The sequence below is a fragment of the Thalia democratica genome, chromosome 6 (genome assembly GCF_965202585.1).
Source record: "Thalia democratica chromosome 6, ktThaDemo2.hap1.1, whole genome shotgun sequence".
Classification (NCBI taxonomy): Eukaryota; Metazoa; Chordata; class Thaliacea; order Salpida; family Salpidae; genus Thalia; species Thalia democratica.
In genome coordinates, this window is record NC_139170.1 from 47,458,252 (window position 1) to 47,480,060 (window position 21,809).

General features: G+C 25.9%; 1 protein-coding gene and 1 pseudogene across 1 annotated transcript; both read left to right on the plus strand.

The window, feature by feature from the left end:
- The first annotated feature begins 1,327 nt into the window (after positions 1–1,327).
- LOC145839172 (prolyl endopeptidase FAP-like) lies at positions 1,328–13,200 on the plus strand. Its single transcript, XM_082946780.1, has 20 exons — positions 1,328–1,331; positions 1,597–1,663; positions 1,854–1,980; positions 2,165–2,289; positions 3,603–3,814; positions 4,126–4,259; positions 4,610–4,725; positions 5,017–5,164; positions 5,764–5,913; positions 6,221–6,348; positions 6,571–6,657; positions 7,080–7,248; positions 7,538–7,698; positions 7,972–8,096; positions 9,703–9,828; positions 10,291–10,356; positions 10,610–10,710; positions 11,182–11,289; positions 12,760–12,955; positions 13,163–13,200. The coding sequence occupies exons 1-20, from the start codon at positions 1,328–1,330 to the stop codon at positions 13,198–13,200; spliced, it is 2,388 nt and encodes a 795-aa protein (XP_082802906.1).
- A 6,619-nt stretch (positions 13,201–19,819) lies between these two features.
- On the plus strand, positions 19,820–20,743 carry LOC145839173 (ubiquitin recognition factor in ER-associated degradation protein 1 pseudogene; annotated as a pseudogene).
- The last annotated feature ends 1,066 nt before the right edge of the window (positions 20,744–21,809 follow it).

The following is a 21,809-nucleotide window of genomic DNA, read 5'->3' on the forward strand; positions in this document are numbered from 1 at the left end:
AATTAAATACTTTGATGCTTTCAATTGCTCATATCCTACTTGGAGGCAAAAGCTTAAAACACAATAACACAAACAAAGAAAAAAAAAACAAGGTTAATACAACTTATCCATCAAGATAATGACAAATTGTTTTTACTAAGTTGTACAAAACTTCATAACAATAAACTACGTCATAATCAAACGCGTTTAATAGTTTCAAAGAGTTTATAAAACAAGCAGTTATCAGCTTTAGATTTTTAATTAAAAACTACTTCATACAATTTATTAAACCCAAACAAATGTGCTTCTTGATAATTAAAAAATGTATAACTATATTTCAATATTTTAAAACATTTAAAAGTAATTTATGAATGAAAATTTTCTTTCAAATGGTTTGCTTTTATCAGTCATGTTTGAAAAACTATTAATTTACAAAATTACTAGGATAAACTTATTTGTAAACATTTTTTCTACTTGAAATGCCTTTAGAAAAATTGAAAGTTGTTCATGAAACACAAAATAATTATTGAATAGTTAAAAAACTTAGATACGAATCAGAAAAAATAATGAATAACATACAATCTTAAAAGTCAAACTAGCACTTGAATGCTTTACAAAACAAAAATTTTTTGTTCTATTTAAAATTGAAACATTTTACAAACATAATTATGGATGTTTTTAAGCTGCATTAGTATATTAAATTTTAAGGAAAATGAAATAATAAACTGTTGTGAATATTTTAAGTTTTGGTATTAGTTTGTAATCAAAGTTATACAAGAAGTTAAGATTTTTTTAAATGTCTTTGTCAGTAAAGAAACTAAGTTTTATAATTAAAAGGATGCGTTTTTTAAGCTTACACTTAAGTTAAAAACTGTAACCTTAATAATTGTCTTCCTTCGTACAAAATTTTTACGATTTAAAGATTTACTAAAACAAACATAAGGGGTAAATTGCGTTAATTTATGATTTTAGTCAATTATTAACCACTTCTACAAACTTACGCGTGCTACTGGTAATAAAAACAAATTGTTTTTGTTTGTAAGCTAGATGTGAAACCATTTATATTTACTAAAACTAGGACATTCTGAAATATTTTGTTTATTTATTAGTATACTACTCTTAACTTTTTGAAACATTTTTTAAGCTATGATTGTTCTTTCAGATGGCTGTTTTAAATAAAAGTAGTGTATTTTATTCACTAATATTTTTATGTTTCTCTTTTGATTGGGTCTTTTCAAGTTCCTTGTACAAGTATGATCAACAAGTTAGAGGTAAATAACACTTGAAAAAGTTTTTGATACTGTAATTTTGTATCTTATAAAAAATAAATTTTGAAAGAGTTTAAAAAATGAGTCCGTAGTAATTAATAATATCTTAATGTAAGGCATAAATGATTTATTTTTACTTGACATTAAAGAGCCGTTATAATAAAAAGGTCATTAAATAAAATAAAAGTATTTTACATAGCTTTTGCGATATTTGACATATACAAGTGTGAAAAAAACTACTACTAAAACATTGGTATTAAAAACTTATTTAAAACTTTTAATTGGTCGTGTATTTCTTCTTTTCATTAACATAATAGTAAAAATTTATCAAAGTTCTTAAAATTTACAGAAGGTAGTTTAAGAGATGAAGACCTACCCCCAGTGTCGTTTGATGACATCTACAGTTCCGATTTCAGGTTTGGGATAATTTAGCAGTTTTATAGTTATATATAAGTTAGATTTTTTCCAGGGCTTTTTTGTTAGACACATTTTAAAGCTTGAGTAATAGTTTTCTTCGATTGTAGCTAATACAAATAGTATTGAAGTTAAGCTAAACAGTTTTTTCTTGATATCAGTTGTTTTTACAATTTTCTTTTTTGGTCGCAGCTACAGCTCGTTCAGTCCAAATTGGGTCAATGAAAGCACTTACCTGTACCGCGATACCGACGGTGCCATCAAGTTGCACAACGTCCAAACCGGAAGCGACCAAATTGTCGTCAGCAGCGAGTTATACGTGAGTTTGTACAAAAAATAAATAGAAATAGAATTTTGTTTTTATGTTTTTTAAATAAAAATAAGAAATTTAAAATACTTTTAAAGTTTTGGACTATTTAGACTTTTAGAATGTAAGGTTTCAAAATAAACTAGTATAATTAGCTTAATAAAATTGTCTTAAACAAAAAATTAATTGTGGTTAGGAAAATTCGGGAGCTAACGGATACTCGATATCAGAAGACCAAAAATATTTTCTTGCGCGAACCAGCTACGTGAAACAGTGGAGACATTCGTACAATGCCACATACAAAGTGTACGACATTGAAAGGTATAGTTTGAACTTTGTGATGTTTAAAACATTGTTTGAGTTTTTTTAGTTGTATGAACTTTAGATGCGAGAAAATTTTTAAACAAAAGTTTTCCAAATACTTCAATTTTTAGTTCTAAAATAAGCAGAACATGTGTTAAAAAACTAAAATGTTTAAAATCTCTTTTATTTATTGTCAAGTGCAAGTAAAACTCATTTACCAAAAAAAAATAAATACTTTGAAAATGATTCTAATAATAGCAAAAGTATAAATCTGAACGATACAACTAATATGTATAAACTGTTAAATGTTTGATAATAAGTTTAAATGAATTTTTAATTACAAACAATTTATTTATACTATTATGAACTAAATTTGCTTTTCGTTATAAAACATTAAATCTGCGAGTTTTTGGTGAAAATTTTCGAAAATGTTTTTGAAGTCTAAAAACTATCACGATACAAGATTTATCATTTTAGTAAAAGTAATATAACTCAAGTTGTCGTAAAACTTGATTGTACTTTTTGTTTTACTTACAGAAAGTTTTATTTAATAATAAGTTACTTAGCTTTAACTTGTAAGTTTACACAAAATTAAAAAGTTATCCGCAAACTGAAAAATGCACCTTGACTTTGAAGAAATTAAAACTTTAATGGTCTTTGAACTTTTTTTTAATCCTGTTAACGTATTAATACTTTTTGTTTAGCCTTATCTTAAATTAAAATAAACTGAATTTACGAAAGTTTTTATGTGTGTTATGAGTTAAAAGCAAAAGTTTTAGGTCCTGAAACAAAGCCTGTGATCAATTCTGTTTACTAGTTATATATAAAAATATTTCTTACTTTGAGAAACATTTAAATGCTTTTTTAGGAATCAAATTATGACAAATTTTGTTCATCCGGACATTTTAAGCTAGTTACTGGACATTTACCTAACTAAACTTTTTTAATTATTTTTACCGTATGTTTTTTCAATTTTTGCTAAATTTTTAATTTAACCTGCTCAGAGTATCTAAAATAGAGTTTAAGTTTTTCTTTTAAAACTTTTTTATTAACAAAACATTTTCTTACGAATTTTTACATAATTATAAAACTTGTGAATACGAAATAACGAACATTTGTATTATATATTTTATTTAAATTATATATTATACACTTGTATCTTATATATGCGTATATTATTTAGTAATTTTTAAAACAAAAGTATAATTTTTTTACACTGAACAGTGAAACACTTGTATTATATATTTTAGTTATATTATATAAAATACACTTGTATCTTATATATGTGTATATTGTTTGATAATTTTAAAAACAAAAATACAACTAAACAGTGAAGCACTGGTGTTTGAAACACCCGAGAACACGGTGCAGTATATCACGTGGTCTCCGACCGGAAGTCAAGTGGTTTGGGTGGAGAACAACGACATCTATCTGATAAAAGACCTGACAACAAATCTGACAGATCCTGCAAACATTTTTCAAATCACTAACAATGGGGAGATGAACAAAATTTTTAACGGGGTCCCTGATTGGGTGTATGAAGGTTTAAAATAATTATTTGTTTTTAGGATTGTTTTATTAATCTATACTTTATCAATTAAAACTAAGTATTTCCGCACACTTTTGACTATCTTCATCAATTCCCTTAATCCTTACCTGATATAGCTATATTTACAGTAGCATTCATTTTATCTATGAATATGTTAACTACTTTAAAGCATTGAACATTTTTATAAAATTAAAAGCATTAGTTATAGTCGCAAATTAGGATATAAAAAAGTTAAGTAGAAGTAGTATAAAGGTTTTTTAATTGACGTTATCATTATTAATATTATACAACTTACTTTTAAACAGAGGAAATGATTTTTTCTCGTGACGTCATCTACTGGTCACCAACTTCGAACCTTATTGGTTACTTGGTAACCAATGACACGGATGTTGAACAAGTTGAGTTTTCAATGTACAACAATGGTCAATATCCTAAAACGGTTAGTTAAACATTTTAGATTATTTGAAATAAAAAATTAAAGTTAGTAACGATATTTCAAAGAAAAACGTACTATCTAATTTATCTTTAATATTTTTATTTGCTTTACTATGACTAAGAATTTTATACACTGGTTAGTAACAGTTTAAAATCTAACAACGGCACCACTCTAACACATCATAAAAGTACAATGAAGATTTTATAGTGATAAAGTATTATTAAAACTACTTGATTGAGGTTAAAAATGTAACTATACAGTATAAGTTTACAATACATTTTCTTAAAAAAAGGGTTAAAAATAAATGATGGAATTAAATAGGTACAACTATAAACAAAGCTTTATCTGTACAGGTAAAAGTTGCTTACCCTAAAGCAGGATCAAGTAACTCTAAAGTTGAGCTCAAGGTTTATGACGTCAGTTCCGGTAAAGTTTACAACAGTCTCGTGCCGACTGAACTAGCCGACCAGTAAGTTTAATGGTTTTAGAAAAAAAAGCAAGGCTAACATTTTTTCGTTAAATATGTTTAAGTAGTTTTAACATTATATAATATGAATAATAAAATATTTTTTAAGCATGTATTAGTTAAGTTGGTTCCGCTACTTTCGCTTGATTGATTCCTAAAAATTAAAAATTACTTAATATCAAAGTCACTTATTTTATTTAAAACTACAAACTACTAGAAAAGTACTCTATTATCAACAGTAGAGCCGCATTTAAGAACTTGTTTTTAGGTTACTGACTTTATTAATTTTATTAGAGACCACCTGTTTTCTCGATTGTACTGGATACCCGAGTCAGATGAATACCTGGTTTACTGGCTCAACAGAGTTTCAAGCAAATCTGTTGTTCAGAAATGTAAGCTTCCTGCAACAACTTCATCTGACATGGAATGCTCAAATGTAGAGGTGCATATAAAAATTTAATCACGACGATTAGTGTAAATTTTGATACATTAAAAGTTTTATTTGCTACAAAGGCGTGTTTTTAAAGCTACACATTTACTTTGCTACTAAAATTTATTAAATCATATTAATAGTTCATATTGTTGCTGTTACTTGTAAACAAATTTATAAAGATAAAGTAAACTGATCGTAAAGTAAAGCTATTTTTTATCAAGCTGTAAATGTTTTAATGTAATTAAAAAAAATTTTTAATTTAGAAATATTTAAAGTAAAATTTGGAAAGATAAAAGAAGTATAAATCGTAAACTATTTTATATTCTTGGTAAGTTTAAAGAACTTTACTATAATTAAAAAAAAATATTGAATAATAGTTTTCCCGCAAACTAAAACAGTATTTAAACTATTAATGCGCCTCTAAGGATAACGAAACTAATTAGATAAAAAATCACAATTTTGCTTTTGTTAAAGTTACAAACAGCAGGTTTTGAATTTTTTCTACCAAATTTACTTTAATAAAACAGGTGTATTATTAAACTTCACTTCAAACACTTAATATTTTTCTAGTCTTACATTAAACAAACTTGCATAATTTTCTTTTTCAGTCGGCATCGGAGGAATCGGAAACGGGTTGGGTGGGAGATGAGGGGGGAATTCCCTTTGCGCCATCTTTTAACCAATCAGCAAGCTCCAAATTCTTTTCCGCATTCTCCGACGATGCAGGATTCTGGCAGGCGGCTGTGGTAGACACGGAGGTTGTTTGCATACTTTATCAAAAAAAAAACTGTTCAAAATTACATTACTTTGCATGTATATTAAAAAGTTAAACTAGTTTTTGTGGTTTTTAAGTACTTAATAACTTATAAAATCTTAAAGCGTTTTATTTTCTTTTAGTATTCAGAATATTTTAGAATATTGAAGTTTTAAATTAAAAACCCTTTTTTTGTTTTGACTTGAAAGTTATTAATCATTTTTTTAAAGATGAAAACTGTTTCTGTTTCTAGTTTCGTTAGAAATTCAAATTGAAAAAGTTAAAATTTGATTTTCAAATTTACATTATAGAATGACGTAAGGACACTTTTAACTGATGGTACAAAGGTGGTGACAAATATCGAGGCTTACGACTCTGCTAACGACGTTTTGTACTTCATGGCGGCATACCCACTACCAAGAAACAGAAACTTGATGAAGTTTATATAATTTTTTCCATGTAAAACATAAGTTAAAATTTTTTCTAAATGCTTGAATATGATACGTTTTAAAAATATTTTAAAAAAATTTAAGTCGTATGAAAAGAAGTAGATAAGTTTAACACTAAATAGTTGATAAGTTTAAATTTACTTACATTGTTTTAGTCTAAATAAACACAAAACATTATAAATACCTAAAATTTATCTTACTTTTATTTTTAGAATAAAAGTATCTGATGCAATGGACAACAAAGTTACTATCACTGATGATAACTGCATCACTTGTTCTAACGATTTTGATAGAAACAGGTGAGGGCAAGTCATTCAAATAACTGCTTACTTTGTAATTTTCCTAAACTTGTTTTTATTGAAATTTTAAAATAAATTATCGATTTGCTTAACAGTTTATAGATAAAAAAAAACTTTAGTTTTATTTAAAAAAATTAAAGACCATTCTTACTTACAAATTCAAGTTTATTTGGTTTAAATGCATTCTTAATATGATTATTTATCAAACAAAAGAACCTCTATTATAAACAACTAAAAAAAAACAATACTACTCATACAACAAACAAAAGAGATGCTAAGGGCATCATTCAATTTTTATAAAATCATTAAAGAATTTTTCAAAACACCAAACCAAATTTTAATTTTTTGATTAAAAATTTTTAAGGCATGATTATTTTCTTTTAAAAATTTTGGTGTAATTAATTACTTATATAACAAACAAGGTGCGGTTGGGTGTCATCGAGTTTCGGTCCGCAACTCAAGTACCTGGTGGTCAACTGCGGTGGTCCGGACGTGCCAATTTCGTACTTGGTTGAAATGAACTCGGACGGCACATGGGGCAGTCCAGTGGTCATGGAGGCCAACCAGGACCTGGTGGACAACAAAGCCATGGTTTGAAAGTTGTTATTGTGTGAAAACTTAAATTTGTTTAATATAATAAACACTTAACAATTTTATATGTAAGTTTTTATAGTCTTACGTGATTAAATAAGAAAACTTTATACTTGGAAATGTTTTACTACTATTAATTATTATAAGTAACAATATATTTAACAGCTTTAAATGTATATTTTTTTACCTTTAATTTATAATGTATAAAAGTATTTTCTTTAAACCTGTATATAAATACTTTTGTAGTTTTAATACTTTAACTTTTTAACTAATACTTGAAGTTTTATAGAGAAAATGGCCTACGAAAACATACGGAGAGTTCGAAAGCAAAAATTCAGACACCACAATATTATACCAGGAGCACAGGCCATTAGACTTTAATGGAACCAAACAATACCCGCTGCTTATTGAGGTATACGGTGGTGCCGGGTACCAAAAAGTACAGGACAGGTAATTAAAGGAAAATATTTAGGCATAAAAATAAATTGTACTAGTGTTAATACTACAAGTGTTAATACTTTTCTCTCACGTAATTTTTTTAAGCTAGACGATTAATTTGAGTATAAGCGAGAAAAGTTTAATCTAAAACAACTATAGCAGTTTTAGAATATATCATTTTTAACATACAGTAGTCAATCTAGTTATAAAATTGTTTTTAAACAACTTTTAGTGCTCTAGTCCACCGATATATTTTCATGATAAAAGACTTGACATGTTTAATAGATGGACAAGAAGTTGGGCACCCATACACATGGTGTCAACTTACGACATGATAGTCGTCAGTCTCGACGCTAGAGGGAGCGCTTTTCGAGGAAACGATATTATGCATTCAGTATACCAGAAGCTAGGTCTGAATTAGAAATATTTTAATGATTTGTGGTCGGTGAAAACTTGTGTTTCATAAGTTTAAAATTGTTATTTCCGTATTATTTTAAGGTGTAAAAATAAAAAAAGTAGAGACTATTGTAGAAATTTTTTTAAACGTTATTTATGAACAATTTGCTTTTTGATATAGTGGTAGAAGTTTTATTATTTTAAACGCTTTAACATGGCTGCGTGTCATAAAAATATTATTTATAAGATTAAGTTAATGTTATAGCTTGATTTTGTTAATAGCTAACCCAAATTTATTAAGTGTAATTTTATACAGATATTTGCATATTATATAGCTAGTGGGAGTTTGAAGGTGACTAAATAAAATCAATTCTTGAAAGTATATATTCGACTTTAAATAGATAATCATAACAAAGTAAACTGTATTGTTAAACACAGGTATCTTAATAAGCGTTGTTAACATTGTATATATATATATATATATATATATATACATAAAGTTTATATCAAGATGCAAAATCTTGCAGGACTCGAGTTTCGTGCCTGTGCACTCCTCAACTGCAAAGTTTAAAATAAAGCACAAAATAAAACATACAAATGAAAGTTTAAAATATGAGCGTAAATAGATTATGACGTAATTACTATATATATATATATATTACAGCAGAAAAAACACAGTTTGCGACACACTATAAAGTGGAGTTTTCTTAAAAAGTTTCAACTTAAAGTTTTTCTAGTTTATAAAGTGAATATATTTGTACTTAAATATTTGTTTAGCAACTTTATACCCTTCTAGATAATGTATTGTGTTTCTTGTAAACCATCAAAGTTACTTAACAAACAAGTTATGTTTGCATATAGTCAAAATGTCAAGTTTATTTTATCATGGTTTTGTGCACACAAAAGGTTGATAATCATCGTTTCAACATTTTATGACTTTTAATTATTTTTTGAGCCAAGCATACGACTTTCGTTTAACTGTTATTTACAGTCACATTTAGGTCGTAAATAAAAAAGCAGAACTTATATTTATCTACCATACAACTTTAAACTATCTAAAAGTAATCTGTGAAGCTTCATTAAATATTATGAGTAATACATTTGTTTACAGTTTTTCGTTACAAAACTAAATAACAATACCAAAAAAAGCTATTAAACTACATTTTTTAAATACATTGTGTTAATTCATAGTTACCTTATAACATTGTCTAAGCTTGTATACAGCTATAAATAGGTATTCTAAATACTAAAAAAGTTTAAAGTTTGTAAATAACTAGTAGTTTTGAAACACAAAAAATACAAAATAAGTATACTGTTTTTTTAACATATAATTTAGACTTTAAACAACGTTTTGCTTTTAAAAAAAGTTGTAGTCACTAAATGAGTGTATTAAGTTAAAATTTATACACATAATATAAATTTAAGCACAAAAAATTTTCTATATGCTAACTTACTACAGGTTATTAGTTTGTAATTTATCGTTGAAGAGTATACTTTATGACACTAACTATTTTTTTTATTTACACTTAAACTAACTAATACTTCAACTTGTAACTAACAAGGCATTTGTGTTTTTGTAACTACTGATTTTAAACAATAATCTTTTCAAAATTTTCGCAGGTCAGTTTGAAAAGATAGACACAAATGAGGTAGGTGAGCATTTCGCAGGAAAATCCTACATTGACGCGGGAAATATTGCAGTTTGGGGTTGGAGTTACGGTGGATATACAACCAGCTTTACTATTTGTTAGTTATATCTTTAACTATTTGTTTATTATATTTTCACTTTTCTTTACAGTGGTAGTTTAGTAACTTAAACATATGTAGAAAATTTTGAATTAAGACAAGAGTAAACAGTTTATACCAGTTTTAATAAAGTTTTTTCTTATATACTTCGATAATTTTCTCAATCAGCTGTTTAATTCATAGATAACAGCTATTGTTTCTTATGTTTTTATAGTTCAAATTTTAAACTAGTCTTTTAAAATACCATTTTATTTGATGTTTTCTACATATGAATTAATTTAAATCTTGTTTTTCTGAAACCTTTTTTGTATGAAAAACCACTTTAAGTTTCCGAACTGATATTAATTATGTAAACACATTAAATCCTTAAGAATAAGTATATATTATTGTAATAAATATTTCAATATATAAAAGTATCTAAATAAACATTTTCAAACAACAATCAAAATTAAACACAAATAGCACTGGGAACCGGTGTATTCAAATGTGGTATGGCTGTAGCTCCATTAGCAAGTAGATATTACTACGGTCAGTTTATTCATAGTTTTTAATTTGTTTTACTTTTAAAATAAACCTTTTGTTTTTAATAGTAATGCACAAAAATTTATTGAAAAGCTTTGTACAACAACATACTGTTTATATTTGTTCACACTTGAGGACATTGTTTGCCAAAAAAGTACTTATTCTTGTGTGAAACTTTTAAAAGCACAAACATAAATAATTTCGTTTTAATGGAATTCTTATTTTCAGTATCATTCTTTAACTTTAATATTTTTTTCAGACACAATTCACACTGAAAGGTTTATGAGAACACCTGAAGAAAATCAAGATGGTTATGAAAAATGTTCAATACTTAACTCCAACATTCAAAACTTCAAAAAAGTATTTAAATTTTCATATTTAATTACGTAGCTGGTACTTAATCAAAAACAAATTATCTTGACACTAAATGTTTGCGAAAAAAAAAGAAAATTTAAAAGTTGTAAACAAAATTAAAGATACTAAAATGTCTTTGTCTTCTTTATTATTTAAAATTTTCAACGTTGGATAGCTGAAAAATAAAAGCGATCATAAACTTTTACTAATTTTCTGATAACTTTCTGATATCTTTTTTCTGATACTTTCTGATAATTTTCTGATAGTTTTCTGATAATTTTCTGATTTATTTTAATTTAATTGTTTAAATGCTATTTTCCATGACTGTCACATATCTTTTTTTAGATTTATTTAAGCACAGACGAGGTCTTAGACCAAAACTTAGCTTGCAAAATAAATTTTTGAAAGAATAAATATAATTTTCTGATAACCTTAGTTTAGATTATATATTTTATTCTACAATATTTTATTTTTCAGTCCTGGTACTCGATAATTCACGGAACAGCCGACGATAATGTCCATTTTCAAAATGCCGCATTGATAACCAAGGCATTAATAGAAGCCGATGTCGACTTCGACGATTTTGTTAGTTTAAGTTTTTTAGACCGTTTTGTGCTTACATATTTTGTCTAAGTTTGTCTTACTTACATGTTATTATCCAATACAATTTATATAACAAAAATAATTTTTTTTAATACTTTTGTTATAGACTAAGTTTTCAACAGAAGAAATAAATACTAAAGTAACTTCCAAGTTATAATAGAACTTAAATCTATTTATTTCTTATACACTGTATAAACCAGTAACGCCTACTGCCTACTACAAATTTTACGAAAAAGAAAAGAAAAAAAAAATTAACTTGACAAAAGTATACTTATTTAAAAAAGTAGTTTTTTTTTGCGAAATGCTTTCGTGTTGTCTAATATTTTTTAAGTATTTCAAATAGCAACGCAACAAAAAAAAGTAGCTTGTAACATGAAAAAGAAGTAAAAATGTGTCCCAGTGTTGTGCGACTCTATAAGCGATTTTATTTTGCCGTTCAATAAACAGTAATAGCTACAAAAGTTCTAGGTGTTATTTCTTTAGTGACTTAAAGATTCTTTTAAAGCTGTTAGAAAATAAAAATTTCAAACATCTTAAACTTTGTTGTTTAAATAGTCAGATTAGATTACAGTGTTACTTTAGGTTTTTAATAAAATTAACATTTAACTTAAAAAACTAGCTTAAATTAATCTATTTTAGTTTCAGTGTAGATACATCCTTTTTAGTAGGCGTTAATTAAAATCTAATTTTTGCTCTTTAATTTAATATATAAGTGAAAGCTAAGATAAATATATTAAGCTTTAAGAAGGTCGAAGTTTATAACTACTTAAGTGTCACTGTTGATTTACTTGTTTATGAGCATTTTATACATGTTTTATTACTAAACAGATAAACATAATGACAAACACTTTTTATATGAAGACAATTAAAGCTACAATCATCAAACCGTGTTTATTAAGATGACACAAGCTTTTGAAAATATTAACAAAAGTATCAAAAACAAATAAGATAAACTACTACAGTTTCTTAACCCATTATAAAGCCTTAATTAAATAATCTAAAAGTCTTTCCAAACAAAATGACATAACAGGACTTCATGTTCTATATGTTATTTTTAACTTTGACTATGTATTAAACTTTTAATACGAAAATTTCGATAGTTTCACTCTAAAGTTCGAACCTAACATGTTTTTTTTTGCTTTTTGTTTTCATGTTAAAATCTTAGCTTTAAAATAAACATAAAAAAACAAATAAACTTTTTTAAATTTGATTTATTTTATTATATTTAAATAATATCTAGTAGCAAGCTTTTTTTGATTAATATTTTAAATATTGTAAATGCATAATACACCACAGTTAAGTATTGAACTTTACATTTGATAAAATATTGTAACTTCAAAATAACCACGTCTGAAAGCTTATAAACACTTTTGTTACTTAGACATGTTTAAACTTCAAGATTACTACTCAAGACAATTAAAGAACTGAAAATTTTTAACATTTTTCATGCAGTTTTATGCGGACGAAGCTCATTCAATCAACACTGGTGCAAACGCAAATCGCAGTATTTACAAGCTGCTTACGAGAAAAACCCGCCACTGCTTCAACTTGCCGCTACAAAACCCTGTTTCGACAGAATCAAGAACGGTCAGAAGTGCCAGAAAATCAAAAAGGTCAAAATTTTCAGTATCTGAAGATGATGGCCTCAGTGAAATAATAAATAAAAAAGATATACCTTTTTATAAGCAATAAATTTAAAACTTATCCTGGGCAAAACGTTAAAAGGTATCCGTGGTGTACGATTCGATAACCGAAAGATTTTTCGTTCACCAGGTCCTAGAACAAAATACTTTGAGTGTTTTTTTGTCGCACAATAAACTATAATAAACTTCTATTCAAAATTTTATCCTTATAGTTTTTCAAAATACCACCGATATTGATGTATACAAATAACAAAAAATCATTTTTTTTAAAGTCAAGCATTTATATTTTTACAAATTAATTTTTTTTAGTTTAAAAAAAAGTGATTTATAATAAAACAGCAAACTAAAAATTATAATAAAAAAATGTAAGCAATTACAAAAATTTACAAATAAAGGTTAAAAAACTTACGTATGATCAGCTGTAAACTTTTACTAAATATAGTTTGTCACGTATATTTACTAACAAGTGATTCATCAACTTGTTATTACGGTTAGAGCTGCAAAAAAAAAACATTCTGAAGTGAGAGTGTAGAACGTTGTTTATTTTTATTTATAGTTTTTTGTTGTTTAAGTTATTTGTTTTAAAATGAACTTAGATTGTTTGAAAATATTTTGATAGTTTTAATTTTAAGCTTTTATTTAACTTTGACCAATATAATTATGAAAAGTTAGTTATTTAAAAGTGAAAAATGTTTATCTTATATACATGGGTATTACTAAAAGGTATATACGTTTAAAATTAAATTTTCATAAGAATTAAGAATGGTTTGTTATAATTATTGTTATACTCTCTTTTAATTTTCTTAAACTTTACTTAAAGCATTTATGTTGCATGTACATTTTTTTCATGGAAAGTATTTTTTTTGTTTTTATTTATAGCTAAGGGTCGAAAGGTTTTAAAACAATAACTTAGTAGTTTTACAAATGCCTGTAAAAAGTTTTTTGGTTAAAACACGTTTTTTTTAATAAATTTTTTTAAGTTTTTAAAATTTATGAAAACTCAGTAATAATGTCAGTTGTTAACTTTAAAATAATCAAAGTTAAACAAAATAAATAAAAAAAGGGTGTTCATTACTACACTACTACTATGAGTTTAAAGTATAACTGCTAAATCCTTTCACTGAGTACCTCCAAAGTTCCTTTGAGATAAATAAATAAAAACAATGTATTTAGTGTTTGACATATCCTCAGCTATTAAAAGGCTAGATAACTAATTGTAAATAACATTAGAGCTTCTTTTTGATATTTTAAATGATATATAAATAGCACTCAAAATATTTGATCCTAGGATCTGGTTTACGAAAAAACCTTTCGGTTTCGATTCATACATATTGGCTCTTTAGGTTATATACTTTTAGTTATCGAGTCATATAAAAAAACATAATCACAATAATATTTTAAACCTTATACTGAACATATCACGTAGCTTATACTTTAAGTAAGCGAGAGATGAAACTTATCTTTAACACTATTTTATAAACAAACTATTTTATAAAAACACTAGCTCTGTACTTTACTTGAACATTTAATACTTTTAAAAACAGCTTTGTATTATACTATAAAGGTGTTTTAAAAGTATAAAGCAAATTTTTTGGCAAGCTTTAAGTTGTAAGAAATATAAAACAGACTTGTTAATATATGGGTATTAAACTTCATAGCAGCTAAGTATAAACAAAAACAGTTTTATCAAAAAAACATAATTTTAAAGTATAGCTACATTTATTTTTAAGATAACTCTTAAATAAAATTGGAAATAAATTTGTTAATAATTTATTGGTTTTAAATAAAACTTATAAATCTGTAAATTTGAATACTAAAGCTAGCTACATGAAGCAAACTTAAATTATATCTCAAAATAGTTATCATTGAGTTTTTATTAAAAAGTGAATGGCTTTACTTCGCTTTTTATTAAATTTTTCTTTTCCTTTGCTTATTAAGTAATAATTTTTTTTTTTTTAAAGTATTATAAGCTTAATTAAAAGGTTACGTTACTCTGAATACTTGCATTGTGCTTACATTACAATAGTAATTAACTGTCTAAAATAACTTTTTTTTTAAATTTACCGTTTTGTCCTTTTGTATATAAGAAAAAGTTTAAGCTAATGACTATTAATAAAATATTAAAAAATGTTTTACATTTTTTATTATTTAGAATAAATTTCAAAATTTCTGCGCCAAATAAAAAAAAAACAATTAAAAATATTGTGTGTCCTGTTTAAGTGGCTCAGGTTTTGATGCCTGAATCCAACATTGCACAATAATTAATATAATAAAACTGATAAAAACAGATAATTGTCTTAAATTTTAATATTTTTCTTTTTCAGTTTTTTGCTTTATTTAACAAAAATGCTACTTGTTAAACTTTTAAGTTTGCAACGTTTTTACTCTCTATAAACAAAATCCAAAAGGCATCATAACAACAGTAAGCAACAACAAAAGCTAAACATTTTTTTAAAACTGATCTAGCAAACAAGAATAAGTTTCAATAAATTTCTTTGTTTATAAAAATGTGATCTTAACTTCCTTGCCTTTACAAACTTATGAGAATTAAAGTAATAACTCAATTTTATGGATAGGTGACAATGAGATTCTTGTCAATTAAGTTTACTCTGTGTTGAGTATACCTTAAACCAAATTAATTTTAAGAACTATTTTGATTAAATTTAAGTTTTTTATTTTGCTTGATTTATATGTTATAATTTAGAACTTGAAGAGTTTATCTCAAACTCAATTTCTCTAATATAAAAATTTAACAGTTGGAAAAATTAAAATTTAACACAACTACTTTAAAAGAGAAAATTTGACATGGAATATATTAAACATTTTAAGATTTTTTATTTATAATTGGTAAGGCATTTCTAGTTTATAAATTTGTTATTTAAAAACTTATGTTGTTTAATTATATTATTTCCAAAAATCAGTAAATCAATGAGTATGAAAAAATAGTCAGTATTTTTTGAAAAAAATGGTCAAAATATTTTAGATTAGTGATTTTAGTACTTATTTTAAAAACTACCTGTTGTCTGCAGTAACTTATTTAAAGTTGTTGCAAAATACAAAATTGACTTAGGCTTATTTAAGTAGTCCTGACTTATTTTTTTTTAAGGGCATGGGTTGTAGGATGCATCTGTTGCTACAACCTTAGAGTTAAGCTTAGTCTAACTTTTTGTGGGTGGCAAATCACTTAAAAAAAAGCTTCCTAGCAACTTATCAAGGGATAGCTATAGAATAGTTTAGTTTAATAGATGTTGCTATGCTAAAAATTGAAGAAAAGTTTCTTGAGGGAATTTCTTGGTTTCTTAAAATTTAAAGTAACCAAAAAAATTTTTTTTAAATTATTCAAAATACCAGGCATTTTAAGGGTAGTTTTTAAACTTATACTAGATTTTCTGTAGTTGATTGTGAACAGCAAAATAAAAAGGTCTTAGGCATATTTAAAACTATTTTTGAAGCTTATATTATGATTCCAATTTTACTATATTCTTTAATTAGTGATAGTATAAATAACTTTGTCTATCATGTTTTATAGAGTTTGTTTTTTGCTGTGAGCATGAAATGTTGTGTAAATTAACAAAGTATAAGTATAAAATTGTTTTACTGTTATTGTTATTATATTGTTTAGAAATCTGCTCTGTTAATTTTTATGTAAGTTAGTTTTTTCAAGTATCTAACTCAAGTAAAACATAAAAAACATAAAAATAGCCTCTTTCAACAACAAATACAATTTAGAATATAATCTACTTACTACAACTTTAGTAAGTAGATTTTATTTTTAATTGTATTTGTTGTTATAAAAGGCTATTTTTATGTTTTTCTAAGTTTTTAATTAAAATACTAAAGTTTAATAATATATATTTCAACAATACTAACTTTGCATTGACAATTCAAGTATTTTTATTTTCAAATTTAAAGGTTAAAAACTATCAATTTTGAATCTTTAAATAAACATTTTACGTTTAACCTTTTGTAGGTTTTTGTTTAAGACTAGTTTTAAAAAGTTTAAGTTTTGTTAAGCTAGTACTATTTTAGTGTTTTACTTAAGTTATAATTTTAATAAAGTTCAAAGTCCAATGATAAACAAAAAACATTTACTATTTTTTTACTCTTTAAAACTCATGACTAAAAACTTATAATTTTATAAAACTTAATACTTTTTTATAAAGTACTAACCAAAATAAAAAATTATAATACTTAAAATATATACACATAAAAGTTATAATCAATCAACAGGTACTTAATTATTCAAGTTAAAGTTTTTACAACCAATTATTTAAGCACAAAATAGTCTCAAAATGTGTCTTTTGTTTAGTTTTGATATACTAACCTTTTTTTAATTAAAACATCTTTTAAGTTATTGTGTATTTTTTACTTTTTAATGAGTTTTAACTAGAATGAGCTAATGATATATAAATGTTAGAATAAATTTAGTTAACAAAACAAAGTTTTAGTGTGGCACTAAAAAGAGTTTTAGACTAGTCTTTTTAGTCACATCCCATATTAGTTTTTATTGCAAAGGAAGGCTTTGAAAAAAGAAATTGTTTACAATCAAAATAATATATATTTTTAGTTCGATATATATATTTTTTGTTTTATTTTCTTACATCGCTGAAATGGTTTTAAAACAAAGTTATTGTTTTGATGCCTTTGAAAGTAATCCATATGACTCATGCTAAGTCATTAAACATACTGTAAAAATTAAGAAGTTTTTTTTCCATGTTATGTATCACAAAACACTAACTCAGTTCTTGAGGTCGCTTCAAATTTGTTTTTGACCAAACTGATATTTAAAAAATTATAGCATTAAGTTAAATAAATTAGAAATAATTGGAATTTTTAAAAAGATTTAATTTAAAAGATGACATTAGAATCAATTTAAATTGCTGCATTTCTGTAGCATATTGTTTACAGAAAGCTCTTTATATAGATGATACTCATAATTATGGTCAATGGACATAGTGTATCTCTAGAAAACATAATTTTGTCTCAGTAATAATAAGTATTTTAATTATAAAAAATTTTGTTGAGCCAATAATAACATAAACAATACTTTATAAATATATTTGCTCTTCAGACAAACTAAAACTCTAAATCTGAGAGTTCATCTAAATTAGTACAAAACTACCTTGATTTTACTTGTTTATCTTAGTACCACAATCTTATTGACTGTACCTTACTTTAATTCCTAAATTTATACAAGATGCATCCAGTACAAAATATAGGAAAATTCACAATACTATTGTATCAATTCAAAAAATATAGTATATTTGTTGTTTTTGCCAGAAAAGCTTAAATACTAAACTGTTAATGTTTTCTTTGTTCAAGTTTAGATTATTCTTTTTTTCTTAATTGTTTTTTTTATTAAACATAGACAATGCAGCTATCATTAATATATCTATCTACAATCTTTTCAGCATTTAAAATTTGTAAATATAAAATTATGAATTGCTATATGACTTGTAATTCTAAATTTTTTAATACAGTTATATGACTTTACTCAAATCAAATATTTTGATATTGGAGCAAGTTATTGTTCAATATTGTGTGAGAAGTATTCTTTTTGTTTTGATATTCGTTCTAGAAGCAACTTGAAATGATAAATTTTTTAATGTTAAGTTGTTGTATATTTTAACTTTTAATCGGAAAAGGACTTTAAATTTCATTAAAAGTGTTAATATCCATATTATTTGATAAAGTTAAAGTTAGGCATTGTCCCCTTGATTTACATAGCATTTGGATGTTAAATAAGGAATGCCTATGACTTGATTTTCGTTGCTGCCAAACACAGCTAAAATGTTTAAGTTGAAATAAGTTGACTCTGAAAACTAAACAGCATGTAAAGAGATAAGTTTTAGTCATAGTTTACTTAATTGGCATTTAAAATTTTTAGTACTATAGATTAGATTGTTAGAAAATATTTTTTTAACTTAATAACATAATGAAGCTAATCAATAAATAACAATTCACTAAAACTAGTAAAGTTATTTTATGTTTTGATTTTTAGAAAATAAATAAAGAGATCTCAACTACTAGAGGAGAAATAATGAATTTAATCTTTCAAGACTTTATTTTGCAAACTAAGTTTTGGTCAAAGACATCGTCAGTGCTTAAATAAAAATTCTAAAAAGATATGAAACAGTCATGGAAAATAGCATTTAAACAATTAAATAAAAACAGTTTTTTACTTAAAAACAAAACAAATTAAATTTTCATAGTAAGATAGTTAAGTTTCAAAATCAATATAACAAGAAAAATAATAAGAAGAAGCTATATGTAGCTTTCTTTTTTCTTCTAGTTAATTTTCAAAGTAAACATTGCTGATATAAAAATGTATTTAATAGTATTAAGTGAGCTTTAAGTTTAGATGCATTTCAATGTAGCTATTTTTTTTACTTTTTAATATAAAGTTATGTATTTATTATATATTTTTATATTAAAAAGTTTGTTTTTATTATTATATTTTAAAGTATATTTTAAAAAATAACTAGAAGTAAAAGAAAGCTGCATATATCTTCTTATTATTATTTTTGTTGTTATATTGACTTTGAAGCTTAACTAAAATTTAAAATTTACAGTAATTTCAATCTTAATATTAAAACTTAATTTGTTTTTTTTTTAAGTAAACAATTGTTTTTATTTAATTGTTTAAATGCTATTTTCCATGACTGTTATATATCTTTTTAGATTTTTATTTAAGAACTAACGAGGTCTTTCACCGAAACTTAGTTTGCAAAATAAAGTCTTGAAAGAAAGAAATTTATAAGTAAAATTATAAGTAATACAATATTGATATTAAAGTAAAGGTTCATTCCTGGTTGTCTTTTACACAAGCTGAATTTCAGACTAGCAAAAGTAACTAAAAAACAAGCAGTATGTCCTTATTTGGTGTGAACATGTTCGACGAAAACACCTCCATTTTCACCACCTCCTACAAGTGCTTCTCCCACAACTTCTCCTGCTCTTCGGACTCCATCAAGCAGGAGCTGAGCAGGGGAGGGAAGATCCTGCTACCGTCTGCCGCTTTGGAGAAGCTGTCCAACCTGAACGTTTCCTACCCAATGCTGTTCAAGCTGACCAACGACAAGAGCAAGAAATCAACTCACTGCGGGGTGCTGGAGTTCACGGCGGACGCCAACCAGGTCATACTGCCCTACTGGATGATGCAGAACATAGGGATATGTGAAGGTGAGGACCTGAAGGTGGAGTACTGCAGTTTGCCTTTAGGGGAATTTGCAAAGTTCAAGCCAGTTTCGACCTCCTTCATGAGCATCTCCAACCCCAAAGCGGTGCTCGAAAATTGTTTCAGGGGTTTCGCCTGCCTCACCAAAGGTGATGTTGTGTCAGTTTACTACAACAGCACTTCCTACCAGCTCCAAGTCACAGAGCTGAAGCCGGCAGACGCGGTGCTGATCATAGAGTGCGATCTTCACTTTGAGTTTGAAGCTCCTGAAGGATACGTTGATCCTGAAAGCTCAACCAGTCAGCCTCAAGACTCGCAAGCCGCTCTCAAAGTCCAAAAAGACGTTGAGGCTTTCCTGAAAAACGCCATAAAGTTCAAGGCTTTTAGCGGGCAGGGCAAAAGGATTGATGGGAGGAAGCTGAAGGCAAAGCAGAGGACAGTTGAGGAGAATGTCCTGGAAGGCGGATATAAGAGGGGATTACCCAACTACGACTGGAGTTTTGGTGAACTGAACTTCAGCAGGGTTGAAAGTAAAGCCAAACAAGAAGCTGAAGAAGAAAAATTTACAGCGTTTTCTGGACAGGGTCAAAGCATAAGAAAAAAAGCAAAATTATAATTCTTAATTGTTTTTAGGTTTTTTAAATTTTGTATTGTGCAATTATAATCTAAGTTGAAATCTTCATTATTTTCAAAATTATAAAACTTTTTATCTTACTTAGGTTTTATGAACTTTATACTGTGCAATTATAAACTTATAAGTTTGAATTTTTTTTTCCATAACAGTATATTTCAAATTGAAAGCTAAGTTAACTTCGCAACAGGCAATTCAACAAAATTAATGGAATTTTTTTTTTTAAGAATAACATTAGAATTTAATATGTATTTCTTTAATATTTTCCCACCCTCTCTTATAAGAAACCCTACTTAGGTTTCTTTTGATAAAATTCCGGAATTAAATAGAAATTTAAGAGAAGTTTTTTTCTGGTAGTACATAAAGCATTTATTTTTTTCAATCACAACTATTTTTAAAAATATTGTGGGCATTCTGTAAACTTTATTTTACAAATGTTAAAAGTTTTCAATTTTTATGAGAATTTTATATTTTTGAAGAAACTTTTTTCTAGCTGATTTTATTTGACTTCATAAGTGTTTTTAAATATAATCCAAATAGAGTAAAGACTACATTATAAAAACCATCTTATGGTTATTTTGATTAAAGATAGCCAGTAAGCTTCTAATATGTAATGTGTAATATTTGATTCTTTGTATAAAAAAATACAACAATTCAAAGAAAAGTTATGCTAAGAAACTTTTAGTATGAAAATATTACTTACAAAGTCATGTTTAAAATGCCTATAATAATTTAATCGATATTTAAAAAAAATAGTGCAAAAGGTATATATATATATATTGCTAGGCTCTAAAGTACTGTTGTGTTTAACTTTCTCAAAACATGTGTTTGTTATAACTTAAGTTTTCATGCTCTAGTAATTTTAGACTATAGGCTCATCGCCACACTAGCAAATTTGCTGCCAGGTTTATATACAATTTAAATTTCTTGGAAATAATTCACTTAACTTTTAATATAACAATCATATTTTAGATTTCCAAAGTTTGACTTACACTAAAAATTACAATATATAGCTGGTAAAAGTTTCATTACCTCTTACATTTTTTGTTTG